The 17,270-nt window shown below is 47.1% G+C and overlaps 1 protein-coding gene across 1 annotated transcript in view; it reads right to left on the bottom strand.

Annotated features, from left to right (window-relative positions):
• Positions 1 to 3,925: 3,925 nt before the first annotated feature.
• Positions 3,926 to 17,270, bottom strand: part of GLB1 (galactosidase, beta 1) — a 75,194-nt gene continuing 61,849 nt past the window's right edge. The window contains exon 18 of the mRNA XM_014548381.1: positions 3,926 to 4,497. Coding sequence (XP_014403867.1) covers positions 4,243 to 4,497 — 255 coding nt within the window. The 3' untranslated portion in view covers positions 3,926 to 4,242. The remainder of the gene's footprint in view (positions 4,498 to 17,270) is intronic.

Raw genomic sequence — 17,270 nt, 5'->3', positions numbered from 1 at the left:
AGAGAGGGAGAGGGATCGAGAGATAGGGCATATGCCCTGATAGGGAATCACACCGTGACCTCCTGGTTCATAGGTTGGCGGTCAACCACTGAGCCACGCCGGCCAGGCACTCCCTTTCTTCTGATAGCAGCTTCCCCTTTTCGAAGGAACCTCCTCTTCCATCTTCCTGTCTGTGTCCATGTTTCACAGCGGACTGTCTCCTTCACCTTTGCATCCTTAGCCCTGCACAGCGGCTGGTCAGGAGAAGAACCAAGTTGTTGAACTGAACAGAAGGGGATGCGGGAAAACGACAGTGTGTCCTGGCGGTATTTCTTCTCCCTTGGTCCCTCAGGTTCCCTCAGGATCCCTTACCTCCTTCTGTGGAGGAATGTGACAGGGAAGAATCACACTAGCATTCAGTGAGCACCTCCTAGATGGCTAGGTGAGGTGCTTTCATGATTCCTGTATTTGATTTTTAAAAAACCCACACTTAGGAGATCAGGAAATTGAGGTTTATAAATGAGATGATGCCAAGGGTAAGTGATGGAGCAGGAGCAGGAGCCTGCTTCTGTCCCCAAGTCTGTCCTGTTTCACGTGGGGACAGAAGGCTGCTGGCTTGGGAGCTGAGAGGACTGAAGCTGTGGGAGGCTGCCTCACGCGTGGGAAATCCCCTGGGAGTGGAAGTAGAGCAACTGTCTAGTGGGTTATCAGCGTAGGATCTTCACTGGGCCCTTACAGACAACCAGACGGCTGCCGCGTGTCCAGTTGACAAACCCCGGGGCCAGAAGGCTGGAAGGCAAGGGACAACCCAGAAAGGAATGCTCAGTCAGACCAAGAGCAGGGGCTGGGCTTCCACCCACGGCAATGACCTGGACACTGACCGGAATTCCCTCTCAGCCCACGAGCTATTGGTCTCCGCTAGCTGTCTGTTCTGCCACAGACCAGACAGAATCCCTCACACTGACTAAAAGAGTGATTTCAGAAAATGACTTTTTTTTTCTCATAAGGCAAGAAAACAAAGAACATACAAGATCATTTCCTAGTGGTGTCATCTGACAGACTAATATTGCTTGTTGGGGAAACAATGAGAAAAAAAAAAACCAACTCAGATGAGTGGTAAACAATTTCATTCTGAATAAGCTGGATTTGCTGAGAAACAAAGATCAACAGACAACAGACAAAAAGAGAGAGGCAATGAGCAGCCTGAGGCAGGGCAGGAAAGAGGAATGGAGTGGGCTCTGCTCGAAGCCACTCCGCAGCTCTTTCTTTCCTCAGAAAAGATGTTCTGAAATTGTTCAGCAGTTTCTTCAAAAGTTAAACATACAGCCTGGCCGGGGTGGCTCACTGGTTGAGCATCCTCCTGTGCACCGAAAGGTTGCTGGTTCAATTCCTGATCGGGGCACATACCTAGGTTTCAGGCTCAATCCCCCGTCAGGGTACAATTGTGCGGGAGGCAGCCCATCAATGTTTCTCTCTCACATTGATGTTTCTTTTTTTTTTAAAAATATATTTTATTGAATTTTTACAGAGAGGAAGGGAGAGGGATAGAGAGCTAGAAACATCGATGAGAGAGAACATCGATCAGCTGCCTCCTGCACACCCGCCACTGGGGATGTGCCCGCAACCAAGGTACATGCCCTTGACCGGAATCGAAGCTGGGACCCTTCAGTCTGCAGGCCGACGCTCCATCCACTGAGCCAAACCGGTCAGGGCTCACATTGATATTTCTCTTTCTTTACTTCTCCCTTTCTCTCTCTCTAAAAATCAATAAAAACATTTTTTTTTAAAAGAGAAATCTGGAGGGACTAAAGGCACATCGTATTTTGAGAATGACATTGTAGAAGGTATGTCCCTCAGAGGGAGTATTAGATAGCTGACGGGTTGGGAGTAGAGCCCAGGGTGGTATTTATGTATTAAAATCCTGTTTTCCAGAACATGACATCCTGACCAAGGGAAGTCTTGGTGCTGTAGAAAGGGAAGAAACCCAAAAGATTACCTCACGCTGACAAGACAAAACACCCTGGCTTTGGATGGGGACAGACCAGATTAGAACCCAGCTTGCCTCTTGCTAAAGCTTTAAAAGTTTCCATCTGTTGAACGGAGTGGATCCAGAGACATGGAAGCATGGGACAGAGTGGGGCAGGGTGGGTGGGTGGGAGGTAATCAGCCAGAGACCTTGTATATATAAGTGCATAACCCATGGACACGACAATTAGGTGATGGAAGCCTGGGGCAGGGGCGACGTGGGCTCGAGGGGGTTAATGAGGGGAAAGAGGGGACATATGTAATACTTTCAACAATAAAGATTTTTAAAAAGTAAAGTTTCCATCTGTAAAATGGGCTTACTGCTGCCTCCCTTACGGTGGTCCTGAAGATCAGACGAGAGCATGAAAGGGAAGTGCATACTCGACTGCCGAGCCTTCAGGAGACTCCACGCCGGCCTCTGAGTCCGGGGAGGTGCAGTTTACCTGCATACTTAATGCTTTAAAAGGAACCATCTCTTTCTTTCCAAAGCTATTCCTGCACACAGTTCTTAAGCATCATCACTTTACACATTTCTGGTAACTTAGCAGTGGAAGGAAGAGTAACGAAATGAGGCCTGGGTCTGTGTAGCACCTCCTTCACCCAGGTGCTATGGAAAATAGTCCTTCATCAAGTGTCTGTTTGTCTCCACTGCTGAGCTGGCACACCCAGTTTCCAGACTCCCTGTTGACCCCCAGATCTTCGTTATTGATGTCTATGAGACAGGGAGACATATGCCATCATGAAAATACGTTGTAGATTAGCCTCAAAACCTTTCCTCTCTCCCTCCCTTAAAAAAATGTACATCTTCTCTGTAAAGGATTTAAAACACAGGTAAGCAAAAAAGAAACAGTGAGCAATCTCTCAAACAGCACCCAGATAGGATTGTATTAACATTTTTGTTTATGTTGTTCCAATCCTCTCCTATGGGAACATAAGCCTGTATTGATATATTATGTATGCAATGCGTGTCTGGACACTAGAACCAAACAATCTGGGTTCAAGCCCTGTCTCTACCACTTACTGCTGTGTGTCCTGGCAAATCTGGGAAGATGACAGTACATTCCTCAGAGGTTTTTCGAGGGACAAGTGAATTAAATATGTAATACTAGAGACCTGGTGCACAAAATTCATGCACGGGTAGGGCCCCTAGGCCTGGCTGGCAATCAGGGTGGATCGGGGCCTTCTGGCTGCCGGCCGGCCGGGGCCTTCCTTCATTTCGCACTGCCCTCTGGTGGTCAGCACACGTCATAGTGAGCGATCGAACTTCCAGTCTCCTACTTCAGTGGTCGGCAAACTCATTAGTCAACAGAGCCAAATATCAACAGTACAACGATTGAAATTTCTTTTGAGAGCCAATTTTTTTAAACTTAAACTATATAGGTAGGTACATTGTTATTAACTTAATTAGGGTACTGCTAAGGCTTAGGAAGAGCCACACTCAAGGGGCCAAAGAGCCGCATGTGGCTTGCGAGCCGCGTTTTGCCGACCACTGTCCTAGTTGAACTCCTGTGGGGACACTTTGCATATTAGCCTTTTATAAATATAGGTGCCCCGAACTGGACATGGAATAGGACAGTGCTCAGCAATAGAGTTCTACCATGCTGGGCAGGACATGCAGATTATGCAACACCTTGTCCCTGCACATCCATGTGTGTACATAGCCCATGCACATATGCGTGTCTACAGATGTGTACAGGCCTGTGTTGGTGTGTGGATAGGTGCAATTGCTACATCTAAACACACAAAATGAGTTCGACCTTTACATAGGGATCTGAGAAGCAGCAGTCCACTAGATCAAACCAAGACGATTTTCCATGCCTTTGAACCTCCAGTGAGTGAAGTGGCTTCTTCAGCCCACTCAAGTCTAGTTATGATTTAAATCAGAACCTGTAAATTAATATCTGCCCAACGTCAAAAACAGTAACATCATGAATGCAAATTTTATTTAACAAAAAGACATGATTCTTCCAAAATAAAAATCAGAAACACCTCGAAAGCTTCCGTTCCAGCTCTGCAGGTACACCTGTGTGCTACTGGGCTACCACCCCATCACACGGCCACGGCGGCCCTTGGCAGGGGTGGGCCAGTCACTGCAAGGCTACAGGGAAACCTCAGGTGGAAACGCACAAGCGGAATCTGTTTTCCAATCGAGCCTGCAGTGAATGTTGCCACTGCAAGGGGACATGTGAGGTATGTGAAAGGCCAGGCCCCAGGCTTGAGTCATCATTCACGGTCCGGTCAGGAGTCTGGATCGGGCTGGTGTTGGAGGAGATGGCTGTAGGTCACAGTTGCACTGATAACCGGCTTGTCCACGAACTCCACGGTGCACGGTTCGGGGGGATCGTCACTGCAGGGCGCCCGCTCCAGTTCCAGCACTGCGATGGTGTTTGGGGCTGATGTCACCAGGATGTGCCGTGGCACAAACAAGGTCACCTGGGGGCCCCGTGCTGGCCAGTAGCGACCAAGGTTAAAGCCATTAATCCACACCTGACCCTGGAGAGAGACAAAGAGAAACCATCAACCCCAGCTGCCCAGATCCTGGAAATAGGAGAGCCTCAATGCACGTGGGCCAGCACGTGGGCCAGCCGGCAGCCGCCATTTTTTTTTGTGGCGCTCTCCCTCCACAGCCCAGGCCTGACAACCAGGCCCAGGCCAGCCTGGGTCCCAGCATTCCGCTGGGGTGACTGGCCAAGTGGGGCAGGGGCTGGGTGGGAGAGATAACAGGTTGCCCCAAACAACCACTCCTGCTTCAGGAGAATCTATGTTTGGCCCCTCTGACTGGCTTCAGCAGCCACTCATCAGTGCTGGACGACACGGGGGGCAGTTTCGCCAAAGTTTCTGCATTTCGTCCTGGGCCCTGGAGGACTGCCTGTCTCTCCACGCCAGCCTCTCCCCGACTCTTCCGCACACGGAGAACTGCCAAGCGGCCCCTCGAGGAGGTGAGCTTTCCTTCTATGTCCTCTGCTTCTAGAGGTGGGTCTTGACCACACTGTCTTCACACACCAGGTGAGCACAGGCCTGCAGCCTGGGAACACACAGGTCCTAGGATTTGTCCCCAAACAACCCCCCCCCCCAGCCTGGCTGGCGTGGCTCAGTGGTTGAGCAGTGACCTATGAGCCAGGAGGTCAGAGTGTGATTTCCTGGTCAGAGCACATACCCAGGATGTGGGCTCGATCCCCACTAGGGGGTATACAGGAAGCAGCCGATCAATGATTCTCATCCAGAAGGATGAGGGGTTTGTGGGAGGGAGAGATAGGGCCCCCCCCCGCCAGAAGGATGAGGGGTTTGTGGGAGGGAGAGATAGGGCCCCCCCCCGCCAGAAGGATGAGGGGTTTGTGGGAGGGAGAGATAGGGGCCCGCCCAGTAGGGTGTTTACTGCAGGGTTTGAATGGTTTTCACACCAGCATCAGGTGAGAGGGGCATGTGTGCTTCAAGGAGCAGAGGGGGCCCTACAAGCTGCAGAGACAAGTTCTGTGAGTAGGAGAAGCCGCTTCCGCTACAAAACTGAGAGCAGAAGAGAACCTCTACCAGGAGGGCTGGCGTTTGGGTGTGGCCACAGCTCCCCGCAGGTGCTAGGCCTTCCCAGTTGGCTGGACAGATGGAACCTTCTGCCACGAAGAAAGAGCAGAAGAGGGGATATCACATACAGGAGAGAGAGGCTGTGCGGGAGAGGAAAGAAGGCATAAAGGGAGAAGGAAGGAAGGGAGGAAGAAGAAAGTAAATCATTCCCCACCGTGACCCAAATACAGACGGTCCCCAACTTAGGATGGTTCAACTTTAGGATTTTTCGACTTTACGAACTGTGCAAAAGCGATACGTATCATAAATTACCCAATATATTATTATAAAATAGGCTTTGTGTTAGATGATTTTGCCCAACGGTAGGCTAATGTAAGTGTTCTGAGCTCATTCAAGGTAGGCTAGGTTAAGCTATGATGTTCGGTAGGTGAGGTGTATTAAATGCATCTTCCACTTACAATATTTTCAACTTACGATTGGCTTATTGTAACTGCATTGTACATGAGGAACACCTGTATTTTGGGGGAGAAACCCTGGTGGAGGCTTGACCATGGCTGTCACCTGCTGAGCTCCAATCCCCAGCATGCTCCATGTCACAGCTGTGGTCACTCACCTTAGAGCTACTCAGTTGCTCAGCTTTGAGTGTTTTTTCAGCCTCCAGGTGTCCCCTTTATTCAAGCTCCCTCTGAATTTCCCAGCTGGGTTCCAGTCTTAGACCCACCCCTCACTGGCTCCTCCCATACCTGTGTAAGGCTTACTCCTAGTGAATACTCCTAGTGGCCCCACCTCCCAGACTACACTGTGGCTGACGGATATAATCTCAAACTGTCGCTCCTAGTTATTGATCAAAGTTGATATTATCTTTCTCCTAATTACTGCCTTAATTCTGGACACTACATAATCTGTTCTAGTTATTTTTTCCTTCCCCCAAACGATCACCCGTGGCCCATTTTGAGTTTTTGGCTGCCATATGGACTCTGCCTCCTGACTCACCTGAACGAGTCTCCAATATGGAGGTGGCGTGTCTCTCACCGTCCCTCTAACTTGCCCCAAACTCAGGGTTACATCTTCTCAGGCCTCGGTTATGAACTATGAAATTATGAAGCTATAAACTTCTTCAGGGCAACATTTCCCCCCACTCTCAGCTTTCTTTTTTTTAGGTCATTTTTATTTTTATTTTATTTTTTACATTTTTTATTGATTAAGGTATTACAAATGTGTCTTTATCCCCCCATTGTCCCCTCATCCCCCCCGTTTTGCCCTCACCCCCTGTTGTCTGCGTCCATCGCTTATGCTTATATGCATGCATACAAGTCCTTTGGTTGGTCTCTCCCCCTTACCCCCACCCTCCCCCACTCTCAGCTCTTAACAGAATGTGCATTAAATGATGTTTATGGCAGTTTGGCTGCCCTTCCAAGAGAGGGGGATGAAGCATTTAGAAAGAACAGGCCGTAGGCCCATAGCGTGGAGTCATCACCATTCAACAGAACTTTCGGCAATGATGGAGTGTTCTCTGCTGCCCAACAGAGCAGCTGAGTGCACTTGAGAGTGGCTACTCAGCACCTGAAATGTGGTTTGTGGGAAGAAGGAATTGAATTTCCCCTTTCAACTGATTTAAATTTAAAGGTAAATAGCCACAAGTAGCTGGTGGCTACCATACAGCTGAGGTATGGTGAAATGCATGTCGTTTCATGATCAGACCACAATCTCTCCGCTTCTCTCCACCCCCACTGCCAGCCTTCTAGAGCAAGTCATAACCAGTGCTGTCTTAGTCTCCTCACAGTCTCCCGACTTCCTCTATTAACTGTAGAACCCCAGGCTCCACATAGCAGCCAAGTGAGAATCGGGTGATTTCATGCGTTCCTGCTTCTTACCTCCTTACCATGGCCCTCAGACCTATGCCTTCTTCCTCCCCACGCTGTCTCTGCCACTCTGCCCCTTGCTCACGCAGCTGCCCCTGAACTTGTCCCCATCCCTTTTACACACCAAATGCTCTCCATCACTGCCCCCCAGACCTGAAGCCTTCTGATGGCTCAGGTCTCCATCCATCACCACCTCTTCAGAGAGCAGGGTCATGGACACTCTCCTTAGGACTGGGCCTCCCATCCCAAGTCACTCACCACCCCTTTACTCTGTTCTTTTTTTTTTTTTTTCCTAGTTATTGTCACTGTTGGGTATTTGCATCCTTTGTTTGAGTAGTGGGTTATCAGCTATTTCCAGCATGGGCTCTATAAGGGAAAGGCTTTGTCCATCTTGTCCAAGGTGAGATTCTCAGCACAGGGATTTCCATCGACACCTAGCGGCACTCGGTAGATCATTCCTCCTGAGAAAAGACTCACCTACAAGGAGACACGAAGCCCTCCTGAAAGAATGCTCCATGTTCCTCTGCTCCTGGCTTAAGAGTTTTAGAGAACAGTGTTTACTGGAAGGAAAATGAAATATCTGCACTCCTTGACTAGCACTGTGTTTTTAAGAAATATATACATATTCTGACTTTTGTTTCTCTTTAAGAAATTATGCTGAAGTTACTGGTGGAGGGGGGAGTATGCACATGTTGGTAAATGCCATTTAAAAGTAGACGCACTCATGCCTTAGCTGGTTTGGCTCAGTACATGGAGCATTGGTCTGCGGACTGAAGGGTCCTGGGTTCGATTCCAGTCAAGGGCACATGCTTGGGTTGCAGGCTCGATCCCCAGTAGGGGCCGTGCAGGAGGCAGCCAATCAATGATTCTCTGTCATCACTGATGTTTCTATCTCTCTCCCTCTCCCCTCTTCTTTGAAATCAATAAAAAAAAATATTTAAAAAAATAAAAGTAGACACCCTCGGAAATGAATATAGTGAGCGTACAGGGGCCAAGACTTTGTAGCGTGAACCCCGGTGGCTTCTGGGGCTTCCCGGGGCTGTCCCAGCTAATATTTCCATGACAATGTCTGACTTTCTCTGACCATAGCTTGACCCTTGGCAGACTTCCCCTCTTTGCTATTATTACTAAGGTGATAATAGAATAAATGTTAGGTTCCAGGAAATGGTTGACCTACTTCATTAATCAGGCAGATATGTGTCTGCTTTAAATTCTTTAGATAAATCAATCCTCTCACACAAATTTAAAGCGAATGTTCCAATGCTGTTTTAAGTCACAGTTTAAAACTTTTCTAATTTGGCTAAGAGTTCATTTAAAAAACAACAAACTCGGATCCAATGTTGATTTTGTCACACTCTGAGAGAAGACATGCAGACCCTCAGAGAAGTTAAAATGGGAAAGACACAGGTCCATCTCAAGGTTAAAGGGCCCTCATCACATGCAATTCATGAGTAACTGTCATGCTAACTTGGGAGAAAGAAAAACATTTTTTTTAAAAGGAAAAATAGTGAAGGGCTTGCTTAGATAAGATGTTAAATAAATGTCACTGCAGTACACAGGAGAAAAAATGAAAAATCTTCTTCCCTCCAACCCAGGGGGGTCTGCAGCTGATGCAAACCACACCTCTTGGCTTCCTCTGTGATCGCACAGTAATAACGTTAAGTAGCTTTATGGTTTCTCTGTATTTTAGACCCAAACAGAACGGAAGCCATGGAAACCTAAAGCATTAGCATAAAAGGTGCATCACTTCCTCCCCTCACAGAACCCCAAATATAAATTCCTTTCCTTCGCGACTCCCAAAAGTCCCATTTCTTGACCCCTTCTATGGAGTACCTTGCCTAACAGTCATTGTACCACCTCACATATCTGGACCAAAGCTAAGAACTGTTGAGGGAACACTGCCTCCCGGCCGCCATATAATACCTGTTACAAAGTCCATGCACTAAAAACTGTGGGAGACGCTCCTTCACTCAGAGCCTACTTACTCCTGCTTACACACAATTTTCACAAGTTTTAGTTACTGAATTAATATACGTTTATAGACATTAATCTGATGATCTAGTTTTCAAGTTCACAGGACTTGTGACAAGAAACAACAAATTAGATGGAAATGGTAGGGGGTAAGAATAACTAAATCAGGCCAGGAAAGTTCAAAAAGCATATTGAATTCAGAATGAAAGTAGGGTCAAAGAGTACTAAGACCGGTGGCAGACTGCAAAAAATGACCACAATTCTCTGCAGCTCCTCCTATCAGGAGTCAGAATCTGCTTCTCCAACCCTTGGGCCAAGACAGTCTAATGACTTGTACTGGCCCAAGAACATGGAAGAAGTGGCATATGAATTCCAACCTGAGCCTTAAGAAGCCGCACACATTTGTATTCTTTCTTTGAATCCTGCCAGTCTCCAGGTGAACAAGCCTCGAATGGCTCACAGGACTCAGGAGAATATTTCACTTCCATTCATAGGTGTATTATAAAGGATCAACTCAGGGATGGCCAGATGGAAGAGATGCACAGGGCAAGGTGTGTGTGTGTGTGTGTGTGTGTGTGTGTGTGTGTGTGTGGCGGGGGGGGGGTGGCGGGGTGGGGGGTGGGGGGCGCGGTGGGGGGTGGAGCTTCCAGCCCTCTTCAGGTGCACCTCCCAGCACCTGCATGTGTTCACCCACCCAGAAGCTCTCCAAATCTTCTTGGGCTAGAGTTGCTATAGATTCCCATCTCCGGGCCCCACCTCAACCCGACCCCAGAGGTTGGGGGGATGGGGCTGAAAGTTCCAACCCTCTAATCACGTAGTCTTTCAGGTGACCAGGCCTCAGGAGAGGACATGGGATTTTTGTCAGCTCTTTGTTATAAATTCTTTTATTTCATGATTTTTTAGAATTTTTTTTTTTACATTTCGAAAAAAGGTGATGTTTGCCTTTAAAAAAATAAAACTGGTTTTAGTATATTTTGATTCTTCGCTTTTCAAAGCATAATTCTGGTTGAGGAAAAGTGGGACAAGCCTACGAGTGGCTAAAAAAAATGCAGGAAGGCTGCAGAGCACATTCATATGCGGCTTATCCACACCCAGCTGAAGGAGAGATAAGCAGTACAGATGCCACTGCATTGGCGGAACACAGTCAACGCCCGGCCTATCTTAGGGAGGTTGTGGTCAGACGAGAGTTCTGGCCTGTGTCTCTTGGATATAGCAAAACACGCCCGATCGCTTCCCACCAAAATCCCAGCTGACGTTCAGGCATTTAACCAGAAAGCCACATCCGACGTAAGCAAAGCCAAAGTGATCAGAAGAGATTTTTTATCTCATGAATCACTCTTACCAGTGGCTTCATTCACTAAATCAAGGTAGTTTCTTTACAGCAAGTGAATAGCATAAGCCAAGAGGCTGGAAGCAAGAGCCTTGTCAGGGCCGCCCTGCTGGAGGAGGTTGTTGTGCCTGGAGATAGAGTCTTAGAAATGGTCATTGGGTCCATCCTCACCCCACCGCCCACAGCTGCCAAAGTGGTAGTTCTCCCAGAAGTCAGCACTCGGCGCCCTGTGGGGAGTGGGATCTGTCTGTTCTGGGCATGCTGATCAGGAGCTGGCCAGGGGCAGCCCTCGGCACCAAGGACCACTGCTCGCCAGAAAATAACAGCAAACACAGAGATGCTCCATTTTATGTCTGTTCTAGGTATGGCCTCTCATCTCAGATCTGCACAACCAGGTCCATGAATCCTGTGGATGGGCGTGCATGTGCGTGTGTGTGTGCACGTGCAGAAAGCCTCATTTTGATATAATTCACAGCCATACAATTTCACTCATTTAAACTGTTTAGTGCAGTGGTTTTTAGTATGCTACAGAGCTATGCAACTGTCACCACAATCAATTCTAGAATATGTTCATCACTCCAAAAAGATACCCTGCACCCTTTAGCAGTGAGTCCCCATCTCCAAACCCAACACTCCCTTTCTCCCCTTTCCCTGCTCCAGGCAACCAGGAATCTTCCTGTGTCAATATATTTGCCAGTTCTGGACATTTCATATAAGTGCAATCATACCAAATGTATGGTTTGTGACTGGCTTCTTTTATGTAACATGTTTTCAAGATTCATCCACGTTGTACCATGTATTATTATTATTTTTTAAATATATATCTATTGATTTCAGAGAGGAAGGGAGAAAGAGAGAGAGATAGAAACATCAATGATGAGAGTGAATCATTCACCGGCTGCCTACTGCATGCCCCTTACTGGGGATGGAGCCCGAAACCCAGGCATGTGCCCTGGACCAGAATCGAACCTGGGACCCTATCCACTGAGCCAAACCAGCCAGGGCTGTACCATGTATTAGTACTTCATTTCTTTTTATTGCTGAATGATAGTCCATTATACAGATATACCACATTTTGTCTATTTAGTCATCGGTTGATGGACATTTGGTTTTTCCATCTTTTGGCAATTTGGGATAAAGCTGGTGTGAACATTTGTGGACTAGTTTTAGAGTGGACATATGGACTAGATGGACTTTGGGGTTCTGAACCCTCTGACACATTCAATAATATTGTGTATATATGTACTTTTCAAGCATGAAGATGCAGACCATTCGTCAGACTGGTGAAACAAGGGCCTAGAGCAGCGGTTCTCAACCTGTGGGTCGAGACCCCTTTGGCGGTCGAACGACCCTTTCACAGGGGTCGCCTAAGACCATCCTGCATATCAGATATTTACATTATGATTCATAACAGCAGCAACATTACAGTTATGAAGTAGCAATGAAAATAATTTTATGGTTGGGTCACAACATGAGGAACTGTATTTAAAGGGCCAGAAGGTTGAGAACCACTGGCCTAGAGCAGTGGTCGGCAAACTCATTAGTCAACAGAGCCAAATATCAACAGTACAACGACTGAAATTTCTTTTGAGAGCCAAAATTTTTAAACTTAAACTATATAGGTAGGTACATTGTTATTAACTTAATTAGGGTACTCCTAAGGCTTAGGAAGAGCCACACTCAAGGGGCCAAAGAGCCACATGTGGCTCGCGAGCCGCAGTTTGCCGACCACGGGCCTAGAGGATTAGCACAGGCTCTTCATTGGTCTTTGAGGCCTTGTTCAATGCTGCCTGCCTTTTCACGTGGGCCTTCAAATCAGACAGACCCGGGGCTCAGGGAGCTGTGCCACCACCTACTTCCGTACCTCATACCTCTCTGAGCCTCTATCTGCTCATCTGCAAACTGGAGATAATGACAGACATCCTACCGCAGGTACCACTCTTGATGTTTATGGAGATAGCATCTCTAAAGTTCTGAGCAGAAGGCCTGGGTCTGTAACTCTTGGGCATGACACCTTTATGACCTGGCCAAGATGAACCCCCTCTGACCTCCAAAACGTCCCCGGCTTTTCCATTTCTGCACCTTAGCTTCTATCATTCTCCCATCTGGAAATCCCTTCCCTGACAAATTCTGATGAAGGGCCTTCTGTCCTTCAGGTCTGTTTCAAGCTCCATCTGAGCCACCCAGCCCTTCCGATAATCCCTGTAACAGACATGTCCTTTTTCTGATTTGCATCTCTGCAAAATTCTTTCTCTTAAGGCCCTAAATTGATACCACCTGGTGAACAATGATTTGTGTTTGGGTCTTCTCATTTGCTTTAGCCCTGTATCCAGCAAAGTCCCTCCTCACTCCCATTTACTTTCTTCCCAGGGTTCAGCAACACAGGCATTTGTGCACCTTTTTAATCTAAAAGCAATTATAGCCCTCGCTGGTTTGGCTCAGTGGACACAGCATTGGCCTGCGGACTGAAGGGTCCCGGGTTCGATTCCAGTCAAGGGCACATGTCCAGGTTTCGGGCTCAATCCCCAGTGAGGGGGTGTGCAGGAGGCAGCCGATCAATGATTCTCTCTCATCACTGATGTTTCTATCTCTCTCTCCCTCACCCTTCCTCTCTGAAATCAATTTTTAAAAATATAAAAAAAAATTAAAAAAAAAAAAAAAAGCAATTACAGAGTGCCCAGGCCCAGGAGGAGGGCAGGGTGGTGAATAAGCAGGGCACTTAAAAAATCCCCTTCGTGAAGCGATTGGCTCAGTGGGTGAAATCGAGGTCCTGACCTATGTGTGAAGAAGCATCATGATGGAGTCCAGGTGGGGCACAGAGGGCCTCAAAGGAGGATGGGACCGGTCCTTTCCTAGACTAAGGGTCTAGGAAGGTTTCATAGGGGAGTTCATGTCAGTCTTGACAGATGAACATGTGATGGCTAGGTGGGTAGAGTGAGGAATGAAAAAGCACGAACAAGGGGAATATAAGACACAGCAGAACACCCAGAGGGAGAAGGGGAGAAGGAAGGAAGGGAGAGAAAGAGGGAGCAAGGGAGCAAGAACAAGCCTATTGGCTAGAGTGTACATCCAGGGAGGGCTCTACTTTGTTTTTTTGGGTCCTGGAGACCCCAGATATCACTTCTTGGCTGCAACACAGGACTTGGCAGAGGAGAGGGGACGGCTGACAAATGCAGGGGGAAGTATGAGAAGGGATCTTGGCCTGCAGGAAGGTGGGGAGGCGATTCAGAGCTTAGACTTCCTCCTAGAGGCCACTGGGCAGGAAGTGAGGGTGGAGGCAGAGAGATAAGAATGACAGGAAGCTGAGGGAACAAAGGAGTCACACCTGATAGCAGACAAGAAGGGTGAGTCCTCCGTGGAGGAGGAGGGAGGAAGAACAAGGTGGCCTAAGGAGAGTGGTGAAGGTTAGAAAGGCCAGCTGAGGAGGGGGAAGAGACTGACCAGGGACTCCTGGGCAAGCTGAGGGCCTCCAGAGGCAGGAGAGAGTGAGAGGACCGTGGTCCTGAAGAATGCACTGGAGAGGTCCCCAGTAGTCCCCCAATTACTGTGAACCAGTAAAGGCCAATGGTAGACTCAGTCAAGATGGAGGATGAACAAGGAGACAAGGGGGCCAGTGGGTTGATTGATGGCTCTTAGAAAAGGATAGTGGTGATGTCTGGACTGGATAGAAAGCAATTGCAACCTTAATGGTGGAAAGTTTCAGGTCACCAGTAAAATCCAAGAGCAGGCTTGGGAGGCATGAGAGTTTGGGGGGATAGAAACATGTGGCCAGAGAGAGGATATTAGACCTTAAAATCCCAGAGCTACGCACACCAAGATATACCATATGCTGGATCATAAGACAAGTCTCCATATATTTAAGAAGATTGTGGAACCATCACCACAATTTAATTCTGGAACATTTCCCATTACCCCAGAAAGAAACCCCATACCCATGCAGTCACTCTCCATTCACACCATCAGCCCCTGGCAACCATTAATCTACTTTTTGTCTCTATCGATTTGCCTTTTCTGAACATTTCATAGAAATGGAATCATACAACACGGGCCTGGCTTTTATGCCTGGCTTCTTTTACTTAGCATAATGTCTTTCAGATTTATCCATGCTATAGCATGTCAGTAGTCTGTTCCTTTTTACTATGAAATACTATTCTGTTGTATGGAATATGTTATTTATCCATCCATCAGTTGAAGGACATTTGAATTAGTTCCAGTTTTTGGTTATTATGAATAATGCTTCTGTCTTCATTTCACTTCTCCTCTCAGCAGCATGAACGCCTGTTTTCCTCCTACTTCTTTGGTCTCTCCCCCTCACTCTCTGTCATATTTGTTTCTCTCAAAGATCAGCCTTAGATCCTCTTTCCTCCTTCTGCATCCTCTTTTTAAAAAAAAATATATTTTATTGATTTTTTACAGAGAGAAAGGGAGAGGGATAGAGAGTTAGAAATATCGACCAGCTGCCTCCTGCACACTCCCCACTGGGGACGTGCCTGCAACCAAGATACACGCCCTTGACCGGAATCGAACCTGGGACCCTCCAGTCCGCAGGCCGACGCTCTATCCACTGAGCCAAACCAGTCAGGGCTGCATCCTCTTTTTAGAGGACCTCATCCATCCTACATCTTCAACAACCACTCATACGCAAATGATCTTGTATGTGTATTTCCAGCCCAGATCCCTCCTCTGAATTCCCAATACTTGGACCCAATAGCTCTCCTCCAGTATCTTCTCAGAGCTGTTCTCAAAGGCTCCTCAAACTCAGTTTGTCCAAATCCAGACTCATGAGCTTGCTGTCCCAGCCCAAGTCCTCTTCTGAAATTTCTTCTTTTGGTAAATGGTACCATCTGTTCAGCTGCAAGTCTAAAACTAAAGAGTCATCTGGAATATGCTCTTCTCTTTAAACCCTCATGTCCAATCTATCATTACATTTTATTGACTTCAAACATCTCTCGAATAGCTGATGTCATCTCCATCTTGGTTACCACCATCCCAGTCTCTCGAGGACACTGTAATCCCACCTCCTGGATAGTTTCCCTGGATTCACACATACCCTCACCCAACCCATTCTGCACACTAGGGTCAGAGAGGCTTGGCACACCACAATCATGTCATGTCACTCTCCTGCTTCAGTGGCTCTCAACATAAAGACAAAACTGGAATGTGATTTAATTGGCTAATCCAGTCTGGTCTCTACCCACTCCCACTTTCTAGCCTCTTCTCTGAGCCACACTCCCTTATCTCTGTTTCATACATTTGGGTCCTTCCTCACACTCGCCATTTTCCCCTCTAAGCACATGGCCTTGGCACATGTTACTTCCTCTGCCTGGAATATGCTCCCTTCCCCTTTTTGCCATGTTAATTCTTACTTATCCTTTATATTTCTCAAGCATCACTTCCCCGAGTGAGACTTTCCTGACCTCCCTGACAAGGTCAAATGCCCCAGTTATTAACTCCCAATAGCTCCTCTTTTTTTTTTAAAAATATATTTTATTGATTTTTTACAGCGAGGAAGGGAGATGGATAGACTGGAGAGTTAGAAACATTGATGAGAGAGGAACATCAGCTGCCTCCTGCACACCCCCCACTGGGGATATGCCTGCAACCAAGGTACATGCCCTTGACTGGAATCGAACCCGGGACCCTTCGGTCCGCAGGCCGATGCTCTATCCACTGAGCCAAACCGGTCAGGGCCCAATAGCTCCTCTTAGCACCCATTGCAGCTACAGTTTTACCACTTAATTTGGGTTATTACATAATTTGGTCTTCCTCCCCAACTAGACTATAAGTTCTATGAGGGCAAGGACCATATCTGGTTTTATATACAGGGTGGGGCAAAAGTAGGTTTATAGTTGTTTGTATGGAGAATAATTAATATATAATAATACAAAATAAACTGTTTTATATACTCACAATTGCAAACCTACTTTCGCTCCACTCTGTATTATACCCTTAGTGCCCAGCACAAAGTTTGACATGTAGTAGCCACTGAAAAAAGCTTTGTTGAATGAATAACTGAGTGATGGTTAGGTTATTTAAGATGAAAATAGGACTTGAAGTGGAGAAAATGACAGTGAAGGAAGACACACTAATACCTCCAAAGAATGAAGGAGAGTGACTGGGTGGTAGAATGGCCAAGAAAGAGTTGAGGATCATGTAGACTAAGGTGTATGCCCCAGGGCATGGGCTGTATGAAGGTGGGGCATTATGGGAGTATGAAGTTAGGCATGGATGAAAGAAAAACAGGCTTTCCCAGAGATTCACCCCTTTGCCTGTGCCATATTTTCTTCAGAATAAAGAGGAAATACCCATCATAATCAGTATCCAAAGGCACGAAGTTTTCTTAGAGAAATCAGAAAAGCCATCATTCACTAAAGGAAGTCAATGAAAATGGAGCAGATGTTGCCACCTCCAAGCTCGCCATTGAACCCAGCAGATCTGCCATGGTCCCACTTCTAAGGAATGGGCAAACTAACACAGAAAATCCTCCACTCCCCAAACTGCCACGTGGCATCTCACAAGCAGCTCTTTTTTTGTGTGTTTTTTTTAAATCCTCACCTGAGGATATTTTTCCATTGATTCTTTAG

The sequence above is a fragment of the Myotis brandtii genome, unplaced genomic scaffold (genome assembly GCF_000412655.1).
Source record: "Myotis brandtii unplaced genomic scaffold, ASM41265v1 scaffold506, whole genome shotgun sequence".
Taxonomy (NCBI): domain Eukaryota; kingdom Metazoa; phylum Chordata; class Mammalia; order Chiroptera; family Vespertilionidae; genus Myotis; species Myotis brandtii.
The sequence above is the reverse complement of the archived record's forward strand: the minus strand, read 5'-3'. Positions and strand labels throughout refer to the sequence as shown.